Source organism: Cenococcum geophilum, assembly GCF_001692895.1.
Source record: "Cenococcum geophilum 1.58 unplaced genomic scaffold K441scaffold_15, whole genome shotgun sequence".
Taxonomy (NCBI): Eukaryota; Fungi; Ascomycota; class Dothideomycetes; order Gloniales; family Gloniaceae; genus Cenococcum; species Cenococcum geophilum.
In genome coordinates, this window is record NW_027137573.1 from 2275879 (window position 1) to 2290782 (window position 14904).

Here is a 14904-nt window from a genome sequence, read left to right on the forward strand (position 1 = left end):
GGTTTACTTAAATCTACCCCCCCGCTAGAAAGCTATAGTAATATTATGCTATAGACTTTATTACGGATCTCCCGCCCTTAAAGGATAAGTAAGGACGAATATATAATTCGGTCCTTATATTTATTAATAGATTTTTAAAGTACGTTTAATACCTTCCCGTTAATAAGACGATTAACGTATAAGCGCTAGCTAGCTTAATTAAGGAGAAATACTTTCTTAAAGTAGACTAGCCGCACTCTATTATTATTAATAGGGATAGTATCTTTATAAGCTAGTACTAGTTAGATTTATACTTTTATTTAAAGATAGACCACTATTATAGTATAGCTTTCTATCTATAAACGGATAGGTAAACGGAACGCTAGAACTAGAAACTAGAGTCTTACCTATAAATATATTTAAATTACTAGCAAGATAACTAGTATAAGCTACTTCCGTACATAGAGTATGCTTATAATTTAAAGTAATACGTATTATATAAGTATACACCAATCTAGATTACCTTTAGCATCTAACTATCTAGGTTTAATAGTATACCTAGCGATTACTAGCTAAGGCTATATAATTAATTATAGGATCCTACCGGGAAGAAGTTTAAGGATATCTATTAGAGAGTATAAGGGTACCTTTAGGAATAGGAGGAGTAATAGAAGTATGTAAAGTAGAGCCTATAAGATACCCAAGAGTAGTAGAGACTTTAGTATAACCGCAAGCACTAGGACAAGTATTTTAGAGTAGGCGATAAGGTTTTATTACGTTTAACGAATATTAAGACCCGTTAACTATTAAAGAAGCTTAATATAAGATACCTAGGTCCCTTCTAAGTTAAGAAATAGATTAGTAAGTTAGTCTACTATCTCTAGCTACCCCTATCTATAGCCTATATATATTTAGTGTTTTATATAAACCTGCTAGAGCTATAGTATAGACTACCGTAGAAAAGAACTTCTATCTAGGCCTAATTAAACACCCTAAGGTAGTAGGCGAGTAGTATAAGGTTAAAGCTATACTACGCTATAAGTCTATTAAGAACAAGCTTTAATATAAAGTTAAATAGCTAGGCTAGCCTGCTAAGAACTCTATATAGGAACTAGAGGATTACCTTAATTATTATAAAGATATTCTAAAAGAATATTAGGACTAAGGCCCGCAATCTATAAATTGTAGAAAGCGCTCTAATACTATAGTATTATCGTAACCTATAAAGAAAGCTTGTAGTAGGCCGTAAGAGGCCCTAAGGAGTAAGAAATAGGTTAAATTGGATATAGAATAGATAGGCTCTGGAAACTATAAGGATTAGGGCTACGGCCTAAGGCAGGACAGGTCCTTAGCCTTTTTATATATATAGTATAGAATTAATAGGGTATTTTGCTAGAATTGCATTCCTATTTATTAAGTATATATTAGGAATAGTATTTCTATACCTTCCTAAATGCCTTATAAGGCCTTCCTAAGCACGAATTAAGATCTTTAATTACTACTATATATAAGAATAATCCTAAATACCTAATCTAAAAAGCTACTATACCTTACCCTTAGGAGTAGGATTAGTATCTATTGGCCCTCTAAGGGATAGCTAACGGGAATAAGATCCCTTTATAGGTATATAAGTAGGTATAAAAATAAGGGTAGGATAATAAGATGTAGCTAGGGCAGAGATCCTTAAACGCTTAATACTAATATTGGGTCCAAACTAATACTAATAAAACTCTTATAGCGTAAGCTTATAGCTAATAAAGATACGCTTAAGCCTAGAATAAATAGAGATGTTAGCTAGCTAGTATAGTCTAAAACCACTAAGACCTTACTATAGCAACTATTAGTTACCTATTCGCTAAGTACCTAAAGGGTAATCTACCTAATAATATATTATATTATACTCTTTTAAAACTTAACGCGTATATATAAACTCCTTCTTGTAGTACACGGCGACCTTTTTCTTATTATCCCTATTCTTTACCCTATCCTTAGTATACTAACCTTACTCGTATATTAGACGCTATTAGCTAGCTTACTAAGAATTATAGGCGGTATAAATAGCTATAGTATAGTCTTAAATTTGGCCTAGTAATTTAGTATTATCGCTTAAATAGGAAAGAGCCCGGGCGATATAGTAGTTAAGGATATTAAAGGAACGTCTCTACTTAGGCCTAGGCTATTAAAGCCTAAGTTAGCAATAGAAATCTATTAGGAATAGAAAACTTACCTTAATATAACTGCCGCTCTTAGTACGTATATATTAATTATAAGGACTAAAGGTATTAGATCTAACGCAGTACGTCTTATTATAAGCCTCTAAAATCCTTTTATTAGATTTCTAGTCTTTTAAAGACATATAGGCAAAATCATTTAAGTAGGACCAGCACTAGTTGCGGGTTAGCGGGGGTTAGAGTTCTATATATAATGGTAGGGCTAGGATACGCTAAGGAATTAGCTTAAAAGAGTAGTTAGTAGGAGAATAAAGAGGTATATTAAATTAATAATAGAAAAGAAGAAAATCTTAATAATATATTAAAGATACGTCTAAGATTGGATAAAGGTTAATAGAGAGAAGTAAGGTATTAAGAAAAAGGAGCAGCAGCTTAATAAGTAAGTTGTCTTATACTTTACCTTCTAATACCCTTTTAGTAAATAGCCGCAACCTTGCTAATATAACTCTATTATAATAGCGCTATTTAGAAGAAAGGAAATATAAGTATACGTTATCTAACTACTACTTCCTTATAAGAAAAACTAATTATACAGTAGGGAAGGCAATTAAGACGTTAATTAAAGACGTATATAGGTTAAATTATACCTAAATAATACTATAGTATTAAAGAATAACATTATAGACGTCCTTAGTAATTGTATAATAGCTATAGATACTATTATAAAATATCCCTCCTATTTACTAAGTAGTAAAGCTACGCTAAGTATATAGTATAGGACCACTAGATTTAAAAGCATATATACTAAATCTTAGGAGATAAGTCTCCTTAATTAACTAATTAATACCTTAACTATATTTAATAGCCTAAGGGCGAATATAGAAGTAATATATTAGTAACGTAGAGGATTATAAAAGAAGATTACGGATTATATCTTAGTAGTTAAAAGATAACAGTAAGCTAAGGCCCTATATATTAAATCCTATACTAAAGGTTCTATGGAACTATATAAGGAATACTAAATTACCTATAATACTTATAATTAATTATAGACCGGTATAAAGGCTTAGAAGTAGAGTTATATAAAAATCCTTAAGTTAGCCTAGGTAGTTACTAGTATACTTCTAATAGGCTTTTAATAGGTCTTCTAATAATCCTTATATCTTTTCTCTAGTTATATTTTTTCCTTATTAAGGTTTTTAGGAGTTTAAAGTAGGGATTAGATAGATAATATATAATAGCATACTAATATCTCTCCAAACCCCTTCTAAGATAAGCCCTTATAATCTCCCTCTACTATAAGGTAATGGCGATCGGGGACTAACCGTAAGAAGGGGGGGGGCAATGTAAGGGATATTATTGCGGTCACCTTAGGTTGCCCTTAGGACAACCCCTGGACACCCCTTGGACGTCCGTCGGTCACGTGCCGGAGGCACGTGCCCGTAGTATAAAGTCTCTACGATCCCCAAGGCCTTACCTCCTTAAGGATTCGTCTCTCTCGCCAATCTATCCTGTTCCAATCGTGTCCTTATAGCCCCCTGTCTATAAAGTTCCCTTACATATAAGAAGTTAAGAATTTTATAACTTATAAAGTAAGCTTTTCTCTATAATTTAGTATAATTTAATATAATTTTAATATTAATAGGTATTATAGGAGGGTAGATTAATTTTACTAAAGTTAATAAAGTCTTCTTATATAAATAGTGTTTAGGTTTTCTATAAATCTCGCCAAAGGGCCTCAGACTAAGAAAACGATTGCCGTCCTAAATCAGCTTAGCGGACGGTGCGGATATTCCTATATCCGCAATCGATTTCTTAGTCTGAGCTTCTGAGGTAATCGAATACCATTGCTTTCCTCTAGTCCGTGAAATCTCGCTCCCCTTTTCGGTGAACGTTAAATCATTCTCATATAAAGGAATAAACTTGTTCTTAGCTCACAGGCTTCGAACGCCCGCGGAAGGTTAATTGCAACCAACAAGAGTGAAATGGTCCATCATGAACACCGCTGCGACCCTCTATCCACAACGCTTGAGTCCCGAAAACAACGAGATTCGGCTGCTAACTATTCAACGTGGTGCCTTCAAGGAACCAATCCGTTGTAGTCTCCGGGCAGTCTGCTTGGATGATAATCCGACATACACCGCTCTGTCCTACGTCTGGGGAGATGCAACAATTACGAAGCCCATCTTGGTGGACGGGAGTCCATTCGAAGCTACCATTAATCTGGAATCGGCTTTATGGCATATTCGCAAAAGTGACTCCGATCAAGTGTTCTGGGTTGACGCGGTCTGCATTAACCAAAGCGACGCGGTCGAGAGGAACGCACAAGTTAGCTTGATGGGAGCAATTTACTCGAAATGCAGCGATATGTTGGCATGGCTTGGAGAGGCTGATCTCGCTTCAGACATGCTCGTAAATGCTCTGTCAGAGAATAGCGTACCTTCTCAGCCGGATCCTCAATCAGAAGGCTTCGTTGAGCTTGCCGAACGATACTTCTTTGAGCTGCAGAAGCTTTCTCTCTTGATAAAGGCAATTTCTAAGCGGGCATGGTTCAAGAGAGTCTGGGTGAGTCAAGAATTCCTGCTTCCCAAGAAAGATCCGATATTCCAGTGCGGCAGCGCTTTTATCGAGTGCGCCCAATTCTTTGAGGCAGTCTCGGCCGTAAGTGAGAGGTCAATCCGCAACGTTGCCCACGACCTTAACATGGAGTCATCGTATAAAGATTTGCAACAGCGCTTGGGCATGAGCAACCATGACGCAAAGAGTCACTCTGGCGATCTCATCACCCTCGCCTCTTTGGGAGTAATGAGATATCATTCCAACCGAGGTGATTTTCCTGCGCCTTTGTATGCAGCCATCGCGCTCTCTGTCGGGAGACTGTCGACAGTACCGCATGATTACATATATGGCTTTCTCGGTTTGGTCCGCAACGACGAAAAGACGGACCTCATAATTGATTATCAGCGCTCGCACTGGGATCTATATAGGGAAGTCATGGACTTTCTGATCTTCCAAGGAGATGGAGACAACCTCCGCTGTCTGAGCATGCTGTCATTCAAGTCGCAATCCAATCAATATCCGTCTTGGGTGGTCGACTTCTCTGCTCAAACTAATGTCACAAAGTACACAGGTACCTATCTAGCAGCTCAAGATTCTTGGACTCCTGTTTGGGATGTTTGGACTTCAGATGACGGCGAGATCCTTATGCTTGAAGGAGTGTATTTGGATGTTGTTGCACGCGCTCATCACATTCCTGAACATACCGATTGGACTGGCACATGGAGGTATGACCTTACGGCAGTCAGCGCAATGGCAAAATCCGGACTGCATGTCGCACAAACTTTTGAGAAGAAAGATCTCCAATTACCGCCGGAGAAGTTACGCCACGCATCTCGGAGCTCTGGTCTCCATCGACTGTTTCTGGCAAATTCGGACCAAGCTCGCTTCCGGGACGAACCGGAACAGACGATGGATGGCGGTCGTTTCCGAGTCAATGCCGAAGATCGTCAATGGGATTACTGGTTCCACTTGGTGGCTGGCCCAACACATGGGCGGCTTGAAGAGATCGACGGGCTCGACGGACTTGTACCTCGACTGGAGCTGGACGGACTGTCGATTCGGGCATTCGTCGCATATATTCTTACGGCGACATTGCTTGCCTGTAGCGGAAGAACCCTTGTGGTCACGAAAGGGGGGCTTCTTGCCATTGCAGTCCCAGATGTTCAAGAAGGCGATGTCTTGGTGTACCTCTTTGGTATGCACGCACCTTGGATTTTAAGGCCAGTTCCAAACAAACCGTGGTACACGGTTGTCGGAATGGCGTTTGTCAACGGTCTCATGGACTGGAAAGTGCTAGATGAGTGCTACGATGAAGGTCTCCTCTCTGTAGCCACATTTTGCATTCGGTAGCATCCTTTATCGTTTGATACTGATGCAAGGATAGTCTAGTTCTTTGGGTATCTCAGCCACACTGCTGTTAAGCTAACAGCTCCTCTTGTTCCGTTTTTGACAAGCTGTCGACCGTAAAATACAGGTCAGGAAAACTCGTATAAAGATTGATCTATGAAAGAAAAGAGACTATATATACATGAGGTAGGTGGGTCAGTAAACTAAGTCGTTGACCGAATCGGTGAACCTAATATAGTAGTGATCGGCACCAGATCGACACAAGCCCAACAAGTACAGAACACGTGTTGAGACATCATGTGATCTCGTTTAGATTCTTTAAAAGCGCGAGGAACTTTCAAGCTTCTTTCTGATTCCTCGCGCTACGTCTTGTATCTAGAGTAATACACATACTTGAACCCTCACAGTTTGTGCTAGGAACTTGGTGGCACCAGTAGTTTCTTGGTAGGAACAAATTGTTTGTGCTAGCAACTTGGTGGCATACTAGGGTCGGTTGTTTCCCCACTTCTGACTCATGCACATCCAAGCGGCTCGCCTTGGCCATTTTCACCACGCGCTAAAATCGCTCAATGTCGATGCGCTGGCAGCCGAATGGGCATCGAGCTCCTGTATCTATGAGCATCTGAACGCCTCTTGAACCGCCCTGGGCTGTTAATAAGGACCTACCTTGGGAATATATATTCCTGGATGCAGTGTCCCCACCAAGTCAGATCTGAGGGCGCTTTATTGCTGCCTCATAGGGCCCGACTCAGTTCGAGCTTGTATGTACTCATTAGGTGGGAAGATTCTGTTATTTCCTGGATTCCTGTTGCGGCGACAAATTATACATACGAAGTGAACCTCCAGGATATTTTATTGCAACGCGTGGGGTGTTGAGCATGACAAACATCATGTGGTAGCCTGCTAGCCTTACATCGAAATTGCGTGTCCCGCACACATTTATATCTTGCATCTCACTTTATAGGGCATCATAAGACGCTACCATGGAGATTGAGAGAGTTAACGACTATCCATTCACGCCCCTCAACCCTCCATCTTCGCAAATACGGCTTGTTCGTTTCCAAAGGGATAGATCTGGATCCATCATCGGCTGGCTTGAGAACTATTCGATTGAAGACCCCAAACGCCCAAACTTTATCGCACTGTCCTATGTATGGGGTGTAGCACAGTTTTCGCACAAAATGGTTATCAATGGGAGTTCCTTCCTGACACTGGAATCCCTTTCGCCTATCCTGGGTGCTATTTGTGATGATGCACTGCTTAAGGGTCATTGGTGGTGGATAGACTGTATTTGTATCAACCAAGGGATAGACGAAACGGCAAGTCTGGAACGCAGTGCACAGGTCAATATAATGAATAAGATCTATGAGAAAGCCGAAGAAGTAGTGGGTTGGCTTGGAGAAGGGGATAAGGAATGTGAACAGGGCATAAAATTCTTGCGAGTGGTGTTCCGGAACGGACAACGATTACGCGACCAGAGGGAAATGGTTGAGCTAGGTGATGAGTTGAACGATCCAAAAGCCTGGGCTTCGTTAGAGAAGTTGCTATTACAACCATGGTGGACGAGAGTATGGACTCTTCAAGAGTATGTCGTCGCTCGGAAATTCACATTCCGATACGGGAAGGAAAAGATCGATAGAAAGCAACTCAACGCAGCTACTATTGCGATAGATATCTGCATGAAAATCGAGGAGACGTTGATTTCGAATAGAGCGTTTCATGCAGCATGGGCACGACGGCGCTTACTGAACTTGTATCAAAAACGGGTTCCAATGCGACTAACAGCATTGATGGCTTATGTTGGAGACTCCAAGGCTACTGATCCTCGAGACCGGATCTACTCTCTCCTGGGTTTGGCTGAAGACCGATACCTGTCAGAGGCTCCTGCATACCAAGATGATGTGAATGAAGTATATATAGGCTTGGTCAAATCATTCGTGCAACTTTACAACGACCTAGATGTTATCTGCTTCGTCGATCGTTTTCCTCGATTTGCAGCGGACCCCTCACTCGAATCGTTATTGCCTTCATGGGTTCCGGGCTGGAGAGTGGCCACTATACCAGCAGTTGTTCCCCTGATGGTTAGCCAGACCGCCGGACACCATATTGGAAACTGTCGCCCGTCGCGGCACATGCGTGACGATGCTATTTCCTATGCTGCTGGGCGAATCAAGGGTCCCTTACAGGTCACCTTTTCAGACGATTCTCGAATGTTAAACTGCCAGGGCATTAAGATAGACTATATTGATGGTGTAGGAGGATTGAAACTTAGTCATGGAGATACGGACGGAGGCGAAGCAGCGTGGAATAGGGTTTATGACAGCATTAATTCAACCTCTTCTGCCAATATACATGGAACAAGGGAGGCAGTTTCTCAAAACAAGATCAATGCCAAACATGCCACTATGCTCCTGGAGCGAATCGGACGCTGCCTATTACTGAACCGGATAGATCGATATTTGAAGTGTGAATCACCTGTGGGGTATCTTTTTGACGAGTTCCAACCTTTGTGTCGTGCAGCGATAGAGACTCCTGGAGCCACACAACTACATCCCCGGTTCCTGGATTGGTTTCAACGTAACAAGGATTTACATATCCAGGGGCACTCCTTCGAAGAGATATGTAAAGCATCTGAGAAATTTGAGAAACCAAGGGAGATAAAGTTGAATGATATGTCTAATATGTACTCCTTTCTCTCCAGATTCACAGATACCACGATGTGGATGCTTCGAAGGCTAATGACAACCAATATGGGAAAGATTGGAATGGTTTCCTGCCGAGCACGAAAAGGGGATCAAATATGGGTGCTGCTGGGTTGCAGTGTACCTGTAGTATTGAGGAGGTGCGACAGCAAACAATCTTATGAGGTTGTTGGAGAGTGTTACATTGAGGGTTATATGAAGGGCGAAATTATAGAGGACTTGCGAGGTGGGACAGCAAATCTTGAGGACGTTCATCTCTTGTAGTTATTTTCCTTGCAATGGTAAGAAATTTCACTCAAGAATATCCATTTTATGACTTTGAAGAGTTGCAGTAATCGAAGCTGAAAGCAGAATGATTTGTTCATTACTTGGGGAGAGGCATCAGCCATTTTGACGGGCTGGGGCAGGGATGCTAGGCGCGGCTGGAATCACTATGTGCATAAGAACGGCACAACTACGAACCGACTTCAAAGAAACATGAAAATATTAACCAGTGAATAGTCTCTATCCTCTTTCGGCGAGATATGAACCTGAGAATTCCCCCCTCCCACGTGGGTTTGCCATTAAAATCCCTCTCGCTTCACATGAGGTTACCAAAACTTAAGGTTATATCAAAGCCTGTGGCCGTCGAAAACGGACTCTGCACCTGTACGTGGTGACGGCTACGAACCTGGGTCTTCGAAGTTCAGACTCAGAGCCAACGCAGAGACGTCGTACAGCGTGCGATAGGACCTGGTGGTCGTGGTTATGAGCGTTGTAGGCGGTAGTGAAAATTTTTCAGATAGTAAGATCTCGAAAACCACTACTATGGCCCTCTACAATTCAGCTACGCTATTCTCCTATTAAGGCACCTATATAATCCAACGTGGATATACGGCATTTAATAGCATCCCCCGACCCCTAATAGAAAGCATTAACGACCTCTTATATTAATGAATAAGCGATCGCGAGCAAATAAGTAGACAAATGAGTAAATATACGGCCCCTCCTAACCCCTAGGGCGATCGCCTGCGGAGTATGCGGTTACTTACCGTTTTTTCTACTAAATACTACCTAGCAGCCTAGATTGCGACCTATGGTTTTCCCTATCTTCTTTTAACGGAGTGGTAACCCTTAGAAAGGGCCTAGCTGGGGCTTAGGCATAAAAGATACCTAAATATACAATATCCCGCTCGCTTATTAGTATTACGGTGGTTAGAACGGATAAATCCCCCTTACGCCTTTAATAGGCCCTAAGGGGGGGAAGGTATAGCGTATATGGCAATAGTTAGACAAGAAATAGCATATAGGGGATAGCTAAGATACGGGAAACAGCAGTACGGCAATTAATTAGTAAGGCCTAGCTAGGACGTAGTAAACCCTAGCTAGGGTAAGCTAGAGAAGGAAGTAGTAGTTCCTAAGAAGTTCGAACATCTAAGGAGGACAGGACGTAGCCGTAAACCTATAGGGCCGCCGCTATAGATAGACATGGCAAATCGGGGTTTTTTATCCTACTGAGGTGGCTTATAGGGTTTTTCCTCCCCCCCAGCAGCAAGGGTTTTTTCCCGTTAATATTACTTTTCCCTTATATACGGAGTAGTCTGCGTGGGGCTAGATAGCATCTATATTAGACGTTAATTAAAGAAGAATTATTATTATTATTATATCAAAGCCTGTTTGGTCAAGATTTTAATAGCCAGCGCTAACGCGATCTAAAGACACACGATAGATCTTAGGAAATATCCAAATATCAATTCTTAATACCAACAAATTGTTTGTGCTAATAACTTTATAATCTCGCTGCGTCAAATATCCCTGGTGTATTCTTTAAGCCGTTAATTAATACTAAAAGCAAAATCTCTATTTAAATAATCTAGTTTGTTCTTAAACATCTGTCTAAACGCTATTAACCAAGAAAGAGGCGCATAGTAAAAGGTAAATTAATGTTGGCATTAAACCTGATGCCCTCCTAACTAAGAAAACGAAAAAGCATAATTAGAAAGTAAAAGCAAAGCGGGGCTAAGCTATGTGGCCGTTCGCGCTGGGTATATCATTGAGATTTTAGGAAACGGTCCCATGGATCTTAAGAGCATGGCTTTGAAAATGCATCTTATACTTAAGCTCCATCGGACAAATGGTACATTAGGGCTTCTATCCTTCCTTAATTTGGGACAGATACTTTTATTTAAAGTGCTTAGTTAGATCTCCGGGACTTATAAACGTATATACTCGCTTTTTAAATAGGAGACTCTTTTACCTAAGGCAAACAAAGTATATAAGAGGTCTCTTCTCCGTAAATACTAATAATATAGCTACACTTAGCGCTTGCTCCTTAGCCCTAGCCGCTATTACCTTTAGATTAGCGTCTGGGAATAGAACTAGGCTAGCCTTTTTCGTAGGCTTCCTCCCCTAGGGAGATCTACTTTCCTTAAATCTGCAATACGCAGTAACCGCATTAATAGCAGCGTCGCGGCGGCGAAACTCCTCTTTTAAAGTTATCCCCCGGAGGGTTATAACTGTCTTAACTAAGCGCCTCTATGCTAGAGGCATCTTATTAGATAAATCTAAGGTAGTTTTTATATCCTTGGTAAACTTAAGGCTAAAGAGTTATAGTTTAATTTCCTAAATAGGATATCCCAGATCCTATATGCCTTATACTTGCTTTAGGAGCGCTACTCTTTTCTACTACCTCTTATTAAAGATCTCTTAGCTAAGAACTTAGTATATAGGCTGTTTTATAGCCTTCCTATAAAGCGGCATTTTAACTCTTCCCGCTAGGTAAGGAGTTTATAGACGCGAGGGTCCTTATTAATAGAGAGGGATTACTCCTCTATAAGCTCTTAGAGCTAGTCTAGATTAATCTATTAACTTATTCTATACGCTGCCCGCATTAACTTATATTAAGGTTCTAGGCCGCGTATAATAGCCGCAGTATCCGCTATAACCCGCTATGGGAGGTAGTATTTAACAAATGTTCGTGCGTTAGCGTGCTGTATTATTATATTCTAGAGTATATTACTTATATTACCTATTCCCTATTAATTAGTATATTTTATAAAATAAGAGTTAAGAGGATATAAGACAAACCGCTCTAATTAAATATATTACCCGTACTATACCGGAGACTATAGGGGCGGTAGATCTGGGGAAACCCAGTTAAGATATAATGGTAAGAGGGTTATATATAGTAAGGGCTTAATTTCTAAGATCTCTATACTATAGGCGGTTGTGATTAACTTATAGAAGATAGGAATGTTATCTATACTAGGCTTTAGCAGTAAGGGTAGCTAGTTAGTGCTAGGCCGTATATTTAACCTACTAAGCTACTCCAAAGACGTAAGGTTTGGGGCCGCAAAAGCGCTATTGGCGAGAATTAGCCCTAGGAGAAAAACGTGGGGACTAAGCACTAGGGAGGGATTAAAGATAATTTCGGGAACTGGAAAGGTATTGCTAGTCTTTACGTTAATCTACCTTGTGTTTTTTAACCAATTTCCTAAGCACCTATAAAAGAATATAATAGATTATTAGTCTCGACTTACGATTTTAGGATAGAGCAAAGGAATGTTTAACGAGCGCTACCTACCCGGTGCATCTTGCGGTTAAGCTTGCGATGGATTTTCGCGTCATTGGCCTCCTTATATGAGCCGAAATATCTTTTAGTGCTAGATAACTTGATGCCGCAGACTCTTCTTTTTTCTTTCCCTTAGCGCTGATCTAACACCTAGTTGAAGAGGCTGTAGAGAAGGCGAAGGGAGATAGCTCTATAGAGGTATAGCAGTAAAGTAAAGGCATAGCGCTAGCAGGGGGTTCTCCCGCTTACCCTAATACAGTAGCATACACAAAATATTGAATTTACGCGTTTTGTACCGCGTTCCTTATACTTTTCGGTGTGTATTAATACTAATTAGCCTTTACAAATGTCAGCTGTACTTAGTATACTTAATCCTTCTTTATAAGAGCCTATAGGGCCTATACCTCACCCTCCTATTCGCCGGCTAAGAGCTCCCAAGCTTATACGAGATTAAAAACGCGACTGCCAGCTATTATACTTAATTAGGTGGTTTTATTCTTAAATCTATAAGTAACTTAGCTATACTATCAATTAAATAAGAGGAGTATATAAAGATAGAGCGCGAGCAACCCCTTAAAAGTAATTTGGCCGGCCTCCTATCCTTATATAAGTATAGGTTAAAGAGCTAGTTAAGTTTATTTATGCGTTATCTACTAACCGGCGAATATCTTTTGCAAAGTTAGCTAAAGTTTTAGACTTTAGTATTAAAAAGGACGCTATTCGCACTGCTCTCCTCCGTAAAGGCTTTTACCGACGTTTAGCTATACATAAGCCTCTAATTTTAGAGAAGAATTAGGAAATCCAACTTACGTAGGCTCGTAAGCACGTTAATTAGACACTTAAGCAATAGTACTAGATCTTATGAACCGATAAGACGTAGATTATAGGTGGAAGATATATACGGATATAGGTTATATAGAGAGTAGGAGAAGAGTGGAATCTAATTTATATTATAGAGAGACACTAAAGAAAGAAAGGATAGATGTTTTAGGGCTATTTTTACGGGTATATACTTAGGCTAGGGATCTTTTGGGAGAAAGACTGGGGATTAATTAACTAAGAGTCTTATTGTGTATATATAGTGCTAGTAATCTATAGTTATATTAAGCTAATAAGAAGATAAGGTATATACTTAATTCTTATATAAGATAGGGCTCCTAGCTACGCCGCGGGGGAGATAAAGGAGGACTTGCAAGAGCGTGGGATTATTATTATTTTCTAGCCTCCTTATTCTCCTAACTTAAACCCTATTAAGAGGGTATGGCATATTATAAAAAACTATCTTTAAGATAATTACCCTGAAAATATGTTATATAATAGGCTGCGTGCGGCAGTAAAGGACGCGTGGGAGAAGGTGGGAAGGTATAAACTAGAGGAGCTAATTAATAGTATAAAGGAACGATGCCAGGCTGTAATTGATGCAGATAGTCTCCCTACTAGGTATTAATTTATATAGAATTAAGAGAATTCGGCCATTTTAAGCGGCTATTACGATACTACTGTATTAGGGTAAGCGGGAGAACCCCCTGCTAGCGCTATGCCTTTACTTTACCGCTGTACCTCTGTAATTGACCGTTCAAAATCCTTTCGGACGTATGTGCAGTATCTATAAAGGAGATCGATTAGCGATGCGACTATACAAGATGATAGGAGGGGGAATAATGCACTTACTGATGTCAGCGACCTTTTATAACATTAAATAGGAGGAGAGTATTGTCTCTGTAGTCTTTAGTATCGAACTCGGCCTCGTCAAACTTATTCTCTTGGTTAATGTAGTATTCTGGCGGATGAACATTGTCTTGTTCGACAAGCCACGATATATCTGCATCGTCTGGCTCGATGTCGGTATCTGTATCCGTAGGATTCGTATTAGGGTCGCTGTATTCATCTCCAGGATCGAAGCAGCTCCCGGCATCGGTGTTGTCATCGGAAGATGAGTCGACAGCCCGTTGACGGCGTCGCATATTAGCTTGACTTATGGAGGCGGGGGCTGGTGATCACGATGATGACGATCAAAGTGGAATGAAAAGCAGCAGACGTTGGAGAGAGTCTGACGGGCCGGAGTTGGAGAGGGGGGAAGGAGAGTTGGGTGGAAAGGGTGGTTGAGAATAAAAGGTGAGAGAGTAAGGATTGAGAAGAAAAAAAGAAAGAGAAGAGGGGATAGGCGAAGAAATATATAAGAGCTGCCATCGTGGAGCAGCACGAAATGGGGAGGGGGTCCATTTTCTGCCCCTCCAGTTGAGCCAGAGTAGGAATTGCGAAGGACAGACGATTCGCAGTGCCAAGCGTCTAAGGCCCTTGGGTCCCGTGGGTCTTGCCGCCTGGGCTGCCAGGTACGCGAGGCTTTAAAGCAGCGGAAGATGTTGGTAAGTTGACCCCCAAAAATAGGGGCCTTACCCCCCCGAAAACAGCAGCCAGTTTGCCGTCTAGTCGTTTAATAGAGTAAAGCTTCGGTATATAGTTCGTTATATATTTTATTCCGCCTAAATAGAAGTAATTTATATAATTTTAGATTCTGCTTTTGTCCTAACCTTTATAATAACGTTTTAGAATTAGGATATTTATTGCTCTAATATATAATCTATAGAGAGAGCCT

At 40.7% G+C, this 14904-nt stretch overlaps 3 protein-coding genes across 3 annotated transcripts; 2 read left to right on the forward strand and 1 right to left on the reverse strand.

Annotated features, from left to right (window-relative positions):
* The first annotated feature begins 4009 nt into the window (after positions 1-4009).
* K441DRAFT_658104 (HET-domain-containing protein) lies at positions 4010-6460 on the forward strand. Its single transcript, XM_067648285.1, has one exon. It carries the CDS (start codon positions 4146-4148, stop codon positions 6057-6059), a length of 1914 nt encoding a protein of 637 aa, XP_067505535.1. The 5' UTR covers positions 4010-4145; the 3' UTR covers positions 6060-6460.
* A 579-nt stretch (positions 6461-7039) lies between these two features.
* K441DRAFT_608693 (uncharacterized protein) lies at positions 7040-9220 on the forward strand (the record flags this gene model as incomplete). Its single annotated transcript, XM_067645479.1, has 1 exon — positions 7040-9220. The coding sequence occupies one exon, from the start codon at positions 7040-7042 to the stop codon at positions 9020-9022; it is 1983 nt and encodes a 660-aa protein (XP_067505536.1). The 3' UTR covers positions 9023-9220.
* A 4309-nt stretch (positions 9221-13529) lies between these two features.
* On the reverse strand, positions 13530-14537 carry K441DRAFT_658107 (uncharacterized protein). The gene is made up of 3 exons (XM_067648286.1): positions 13980-14537; positions 13856-13914; positions 13530-13804 (listed from the first exon to the last, which is right to left on the reverse strand). The coding sequence occupies exon 1, from the start codon at positions 14270-14272 to the stop codon at positions 13985-13987; it is 288 nt and encodes a 95-aa protein (XP_067505537.1). The 5' UTR covers positions 14273-14537; the 3' UTR covers positions 13530-13804; positions 13856-13914; positions 13980-13984.
* Between the last annotated feature and the right edge of the window lie 367 nt (positions 14538-14904).

What these genes read in the sequence shown, in the direction of transcription:
- K441DRAFT_658104 (XM_067648285.1), top strand. Translation starts at nt 4,146, where the DNA reads ATGAACACCGCTGCGACCCTCTATCCACAACGCTTGAGTCCCGAAAAC.
- K441DRAFT_658107 (XM_067648286.1), bottom strand. Translation starts at nt 14,272, where the DNA reads ATGCGACGCCGTCAACGGGCTGTCGACTCATCTTCCGATGACAACACC.